The sequence below is a fragment of the Bidens hawaiensis genome, unplaced genomic scaffold, assembly GCF_021521415.1.
Source record: "Bidens hawaiensis isolate Kalapana, Puna unplaced genomic scaffold, B.hawaiensis_p1.1 tig00059791_1, whole genome shotgun sequence".
NCBI lineage: Eukaryota > Viridiplantae > Streptophyta > Magnoliopsida > Asterales > Asteraceae > Bidens > Bidens hawaiensis.
In genome coordinates this window covers 45920-54437 of record NW_027500752.1, presented here as the reverse complement: position 1 = coordinate 54437, position 8518 = coordinate 45920, and the positions used below count along the sequence as shown (strand labels likewise).

The following is an 8518-nucleotide window of genomic DNA, read 5'->3' as shown; positions in this document are numbered from 1 at the left end:
GTAGTAGTTTTTATATAACTGTTAAACTTTGATTTCCTTTATTTTGCTTTATACACATGTACTTAGAGCCGAGGGTCTCTCTGGAAGCCACCTCTTTATTCCTTTGGATAGAGGTACGGTGTGCCTACATCCCACCCTCCCCAGACCCTACTTATAGCTTTGCTGTCGGTGGGATTTTACTTGATTGATTGATTGATATACTCAACTCGTTTATAAGTTAAGCTTATTTATAAGTGAAGCTGCATACACCAAATAGGCTCTTATACGACTAAATTAAATTATTACTTATTTAAGTATAATAACACTAGTTTGAGGCCCGCGTATTACACGGGTAATTGATGAAAAAATTTAAACTTTAATCATCAAGTGAAATACAATCAACAATATGATCATATATATTGTTAATACAATTACAATTCACATTAAAATTACAGAAATTATATAACTAACATTACACAAATATGTTAAAAAATAAGTAAAACATTCCTTGTACACTACATTTGTAATTGTATTGGTCGGTATACATTGTTTATCAAAAATCAAAAATCAAAATTTTAGTGCATGTCTGCGTGTAACTCTTGATAATGTAACATAAAGGTTTGTTTATAACTCTTTCGTGTGACAAGTAAGGTTATTCAACTACATACCAACCCTAGATAAATGATAATGTATTCATGAAACTAACAAAAAAATATATTCATACACACCAAATATCATACATTTCTATCAATTGATATGATGCCATTTGAGATCTGCTTATTTTTATCCAAAAATCATGATTATCCCAGAACCAGATTACCTGAACTTTGATTAGATAATTATCCTTTATAATTTAAAACTGATTGATCATGATAAATTTGTTGTCATTAATATTATGCGTCTGACAACTTTTTAATTGATTTTATATTTTACAATTAACAATTGTATAATCAAGCAACTTATAAAACCAAAAATAAAATACCAAATGGTTTGTTTCATTTTATATGAATGTAATTGCTAGAAAAATAACAAAGACAAACTAACCTTAAAGCATGTTCAAATAACAGTGATTATTCTGAATTAACAGAATATTAGAAGATTTAAAGTTATATAAAGTGAATGTAGTGATTCTTATTTATAATACTTAAAAGTATTAGATTAGGAATGTTTAAGTTTTGAATACTAATCCCGTGTTATTAATATTATGGGAAGTTGTTGAAATATTTAACTAATCGATAAATACATATTTTAACTTATAGAAAAAAAAATTGAAGCAAATATTTCGGATTTTATGGAAGCGTGGTAAATAGCTGACTTTTAATCGGGTTAAAGATTTACTATAATCCATAGGTAATGAGATTGAAACATTTTTTTTGGATTAACGTCTTGAATGCTTTTAGTTAAGTAATTTATCTTATAAGGCATATGAAATTAAATATATTTGAAAATAATATAAATTAAGCCATAAAATATATAATTCTGAAATATTTTGGTCTGAGTTACGGAAGAATATTAAAAACTAAATATTAATCTTCTTATTGCTAAAACTCTTTATACTAAAAAAAATCATATAAATAAATAACAAATAGTTTATATAGTAAATCATTATACATATAGATTATAATTAGATTATAATTATAATTTTAAAAATATATATAATAGGTATTCTCCATGCTTGCAATATTTATATAAAATGTCTAGAGAAAATTAAGAAAAATACACATTTTTCTGCATTTAAATGTATATGAGAAATTTTTTAATCCAAATTTGAAACTAATTTTATATAAAAAAATTATGCACTGCTGCTTGAATCTTAATTAGTTTAAAAAAAATTTATAGTTTTCATACAAATCCAAATTATTCGACAATGCTGCACATTTATTTTTTTTAAATTTGTAATTACTTGTGACTTTAAAATTTTATTCTAACATGCCTACAACTTTAATTTTGTTATTTCTTTATTTTCTTAGTTCACATTTAATGTTAATAAAAGGATCGGTTAAGATTTACATTTAATAAAAATTGAATTCATTTATTGAAATTGTTTAAAAGATAATAACCATATATTAAAATGAGTTGGAAAAAAAAGTGAGGATGGTTAATATATTGACAAGTGGCAATAATGAGTAGTCTTTTATCAGAATAAAAAGATTTTATAAATTTATAATGGTATATACACATTTAATATCATTACATCATCAATTTATATATATATATATATATATATTATATATAAGAAAAATAAATAATGTACGAGAGTAATGATTCGACACCCAGGCTCAGACATGATTCAGTTTGTGTTATTAAATAATTGGGTTTTAACTTTGAGCAATCAGTCTTTCAAAATCATGTTGCAGTTGGTTTTAGGAATGAGATCAATATTGTACTAGTACATGTACCAAAAATACCAATATTTAATTTCTTAAAAAGTAGGTACCAAATACCATAATGAATCTATCGTAACGATACCGGTTTGGTATTGATACTCGTTACAAAATGCTTATCTTTATATAGTATCCGTGTTGTACCGGTACTGACAACACCGATACCAAATTTCTAAAAAATGGTACTGGACACCATACCGAATCTAACGGTACTGTACCAGTTGTAAGAAAAAGAATATGTTTCTAGTCATTAAAGGAAAAACAGCGTCTGGGGGTTTGACTACCGATAGTCAAACCCAACTATAAGTTTCAAAGATCCATTCTTGTAACAAATATTTCAACAATCTCCATCATATGTATCCACGTCCCCTGTTATCTACAAGATCAACATTTCCCGTTTAAATAGAAACGGGCAAATAAAACCCGCAGGGTTGACTCTATATCATAGTTTACCAATCAATTGAAGTCCATGAAGGTAGGTCTGGGTGGGCGGTTACTTGAGTCAGACACTCGATTCTGCTGTTGCCGGTGTGGTGGTTGCTGAGTGTTCAGGTTGGAAAATTGGTGAAACATCTGCGAGTGTGGTGAATGCTGAGGTGGCAATTGTCGGTTGTAGTTCATTCCATTAAGGGCTTGAGTTTGACCAGTCTCGAGTTTGAGCCGCTGCACTTCTGCTCTCAGGGTTTCATTCAAAGCTGTAATATATGATAATTATTAGTAGTAATAATAAATTCCTTTTTAATGATTATATTGTTTAACGCTTAGGTTTTTTGAAACTGAGAATTAAAAGAATGTTAAAAGTATTTACCATCTCTGAGTTTTGCCTGTTGTTCCATTGCTTGTAACCGCAGCTTGAGTTCCTTGTTTTCAGAAGTTAGACCAGTTGTATCCCTCTGCGTCATGGTTAAAATAATTACAAGTGTAAATGAGTTGAGCCGCACATGAGCTACTTAAGATTGGCTCGTTAAAAGCTCAAACCGAGCCAAACTTAAAAGACCTCGAGCTAATATTGGAGCTCCTTTAATAAAAGAGCTCGAGCTTCACATATCGAGCTTGACTAGGCACACGAGCCTAAACAAGTCTATTACTTATATAACTTTTACTTAAATATACAGTATATACTACACACACACACACACACACACACACACACACATATACATGCATATATATATATATATGGGTATAGATACTGTACACTACTGCCTTAACGTACGATAGGTACGCGAGACGCTCAAAGGCAAAAAACAAAGGAAAAAGTACTAAATGCTCAAAAAACGCTCAACCAAACCCTAAAACGCTCAGCCAAAAACCTAAAACGCTCAAAAACGGTTTTCGTGAAAAAAGGTGAAAAATTGATCGATTAATCATCCAAAACTGTTTTTTTCGGTGAACCAATGATTAATTGGATATGTATTGACGATTCAATGTTTGGATGCTATTTCATGGATCGATTTCGTGAAAAAATGGATTCGCGTACCTATCGTACGTTAAGGTATTATTGTATTGGATCTTTTCCCTGTATATATATATATTATATTTGCGTGATAATAACTATTATTATTATACATTTATACATAAATTAATACAAAAATAGCTAGATAATGTTACAATAAAAAATAATAATTATAGTTATATGTAAATAATTACAAATATGTATAAATAAAAAAAATAAAATAACTAATAATTAATAGCGAGCTCAAGAAACTACTCACGAGCCAAGCTCAAGCTTAGAGGAGTTTGGGTTCGGCTCGTTTACACCCTTAGCAATGATTCTAGTATAGAGTCCTGATCACTACAAAGGAGTTGATTTGGGTTGTGTTTTATTCTCAAACAGGTCAAGCCAAAAGAATCAACTAAAAATAAATGAATCAAATGAGTTAAAGATCAGGTATATAACCACCTAAGTCATTTATTTTAAACTTTATCATTATTGTAATAGAGGGAAGTTCAATACAATACCAAATTAATGTAAGAAACTACGAGAACTATATATACTCTTATATATTTTTGCTTTAAGCATGATACATAAGCCAGTTAGGTTATGTAACCGGCCTATTCCACTATCTTTCTTTCTCTATTAAACCAGCAAAGCACTGAGTACAAGTTTATTAAGTGGTTCTCAAAGTTCTCTTTATTAAATGCACCCTTATTGTATCAAGTTTTTAATTTTATAACCATATTTAAGCAATTATATTTTTATAATATTCAATAAATGGACTAAATAGTGTTTTGTTAGTCTGGTATAGAAAACTTACTCATTTGGCGCCTTACAATAGTTATCCAACTCTGCCCTTTTACCACTAATAATTCACACATCTATGTTTATAAAAATCCAACATTTTCTTCGATTGCTTTTGTTAATAGACATTTGATAATCATTCAAAAAACTTTACTAAACAAATTACCAAGTCAACTGCTCGAAAATTTTCAAATGAAAGGTATAGAAACTCAAAATCCAAACTACTTTTGCTGTACGTAATTTGCAAGTGAAAGGTATAAGATACTTATAGCAAATGTAGCGACTGGCCAATGAACCCAATTTGATAGTTTTTCTTCACTAGAAAGACCCATTTTGGAAGGGGGAAAAAACGTTTTAACACGATCCAAATTGGCACTACTATTTTGTCCCAAACCCGTTTTAGAGGGTGTTTGGGATTCCTTATTTTTACCTCCTTATGATTTATCCATAAGTCATAAGTCACAACCTTGTGACTTATGAAACTTTTACACACACACATTAAGCAATCCCAAACACTTTTTTAACTTTTCACTAAGTTATAATTTATAAGGAGGCAAAAATAAGGTGTCAGAACCCTTTTGAACTCGTTATCCAACCCGACCCAATTCGTTCATTTTGCCATGCCTACCTATATATACACAAACATCTTATCAAACAGTGTAGAATGCACACGAACTTAAACCCGAATATTCAAATGCAAACAAAACACTAAACTCAATATAAATCCTAAAAAAACATTATTAACTAATGCAAGACAAGCATCTACCTGGAGCATTGTCACTTGGGTCGACAGCGTTGTTGCCTCGTTTTGAAGTGTCTGCACTTTCCTCTCCAACTCACTCGTATACTTTATCTTCCTCTCTTTAGAACGCGCAGCCGACTGCCTGTTCGCAAGAATCCTACAAAAACAACAATCCAAACTCGTAAAAATCCCAACTTTCTAAACTTTCTTTAAAATTATTCAAGAAAGCAAAAAAAAAACAACTTTTATAAAAATTATTCAAGAAAGTAAAAAGAAAAAATCAAATAAGCATAAAATATAGTATTACATATATAGAAAACTTCTAATTTACAATTAATAATAATCAGATAATAATTTAAGGGGGTGTTTGGTACAGAGAATGGAAAAGGAGAGAAAATAGAAATGGAAATGGAATTGTAGAGAAAGAGAATTGGTATGGAGAATAAGAATCATTTCTCTTGTTTGGTACACGAGAAAATAAACAGAGAACTCTTCCATACCCAACCCCACCTCCACCCAACCTGACACCACTCACCACCGCAGCCCCACCACCACAGCCCCACCACCACCAGCCCCACCACCACAGCACCACCACCACAGCCCCACCACCACAGCCCCACACCACCAGCACCACCACCACAGCCCTTTCTTCAACCACAGCCCACCACCACCGGCTGCCGCCACCAAATCCCCTTCTTCAACCACAGTACACAAGAAATTAAAAAGATTCAAATTTTTGGAACATAAGATATAGAAAAAGGAGGCTCAGATCTGTCATCACTGCCTCTTTGGAGATTTTGTGGTGGTGGTTGTGGTGGCGATGATGATGATGATAATCAGAAGCCACCTGCGACCACCGCCGATTTCCACCACCACTGTCACCCACCTGCGACCACAATCACCCGACCATCTGAAAACCCTAACCTACCACGAACCACCACTTGAAACCCTAATCTCCGTTCACCCGTACCACCTGCAACCTACAACCGGTTACCATCTCTGTGTTCACCACTGCGAACGGCGGAGACGTGGTGGTGGTTGCAGACTTGGAGACGAGGTGGCGGTTGCAGACTTGGAGACGAGGTGGCGGGGTGGTGGCCGGAGACGGGGTGGTGGCCGGAGACGAGGTGGTGACATGCTATGAGGAGGCTGCTGAGAAATGGATTTCTCCTTGTTTTAAAGAGAAATGGAATTCTCTAGTTTTAGAGAAATAGAAAGTGGAAATCAAACAAAAGAAATATTTCTAATTCTACCCCTAAGAGTAATTTAATTTATTTGACTCCAAAAAATTGCATAAATTCATCAAGAAATGAAGAAAATAAACAAAAAGATGAAACCTTTTAGCTCTTTTGGGATCAATCAAAGCAAGCTCAGCCAATTTCTCAGGCGCAAGTGCCTTCTTGGAATTATCCACCACCATCAACACCGAATCCCCTTCAGACCCATCCATGGAACTACTATGCCTGTGACTAAACCCTAACCCCAACTCATTAAAAAACCCAGCATCCACCGACAAACTCCTCTTATGACTCACCGGCGGCCTACTCGCCGTCGACTTAACCACGTCGGAAGACTCACCCTCCGACTTAGACGACGACTCGCCGCCGTACGGAGCGTCGGAGGATAACGACGGCAACTCCATTCCGGCGAAGTTGAAGTCGGCGACGACGTCGTCGAGGAGGATGTCGTCGTCTGGAAACCGGAAGAAGGTTTCCGATTGAGCTCGACGGTGGTGGGACCCGCGGTTGGGTGTGTCGGGTAGGTGTTCGAGAGTGCCGCCGTGGTATGTGGCGGCGGCGATGGGTTTTCCGGCGAAGCTTGGGTCCATCGGGAGGTGAATAATAATAATAATAATAATAATAATAATAATAATAAGTTTAAAGCGTTTTTGTTGGGTTTGAAAGATATATTAGTGGAAAAAGAGGGTGCGTGTTCGCCGATGTTGGTTTATGAAATTACTTAAAAATGGGTAATAAAATGCGGAAATGAATTGAATGAAATAATTAAATATCTTTGTAGTAATTAATTCACGAGATTCTCGAGTTTTACGAAATGATACGCATGTAATTATTATACTTATATGCGTTAGCGTGGTCAACAAAAACTATTATGAGAATAGGGATGGCAATGCGTGTTTGGATATTTTCAACCCCATACTCGATTATTATACTTTGTTCTAAACATATTTCTAAATTTATTAAGTATCGGACATACTTGTGGTTTTTCGAGTATCTATCCGGTTTGACAAATCCTCGTTATGTTATCTTTTGTTTTATTCTCTTGTAACAATAAACTATTTTACTTATTAAAACTATAGTTTATTAGTTGTTAAAATTTGGATGTTTCAACTATACAAATAATGAGCTTTGACTATAGATTTGAAAGGGAGAAAGACAAAAAAAAATATAAAAATATGGATGTTGTCTACACTTGTATAATTCTATGTAACATGTATATTGAAGACCAATGTATGATTATTTGTCAAAACTACCAAGGTGATGTTCCACGATCTGAATCAGCAATTACCATATGAAGAAAAACTCCAAAATGTCATATATATATATATATAGAAACCTCAATTGAAAAGCACAAATGATAATGTATACTAGTGTGTGTGAGTGTGTGAATATGAGGTTCTGGGTGTGAGTCTCAGTAAGATGACCAAAGGCAAAGAGATGTATTGTTATTTCTTGACCCCACCCCTCCTTTTACAAAGAGAATGTTCATACATATATAATACCCTGAGGGAATCTTTCCTCGGACCGTTGCACCTTGGGCTCTCTCTATTGACCATTGGTTCTTCTGACTTGGGCAGAGTACTGGCTATTATCCGCTGGACAATCTTTTCCCTCCAAGATTATGTCAGCCTCAGTCTATGCAACGTCCAGATTAATAGGGACATGTCAGTCAGTCATTGACCCAGGCTCTTGTCTGGGGTGCACTGGATACCATTGGGTTGGGCTTCGCTTCTTGGGCTTTGCTCTTGCCAAATCTGATGTAGTCTCTTCAAAATATATCAAGAACCGTGAGGTATATGGAAACATTCGTCATGAGGTGGTTGAGCATTTGTGGGCTAGACGTCCAGATGATCTTGTACTAGACTAGCATTATTTGTTGCTTGAAATATTTTTTTTATTTTAATGTAATATTAATTAGTTTCCAAATTAAAAA

The 8518-nt window shown here is 33.8% G+C and overlaps 1 protein-coding gene across 1 annotated transcript; it reads right to left on the bottom strand.

Moving 5' to 3' along the window:
* Positions 1-2818: 2818 nt before the first annotated feature.
* LOC143602760 (transcription factor VIP1-like) lies at positions 2819-7192 on the bottom strand. The gene is made up of 4 exons (XM_077079766.1): positions 6685-7192; positions 5372-5504; positions 3172-3256; positions 2819-3058 (listed from the first exon to the last, which is right to left on the bottom strand). Exons 1-4 carry the CDS (start codon positions 7173-7175, stop codon positions 2820-2822), a joined length of 948 nt encoding a protein of 315 aa, XP_076935881.1. The 5' UTR covers positions 7176-7192; the 3' UTR covers position 2819.
* Positions 7193-8518: the final 1326 nt, after the last annotated feature.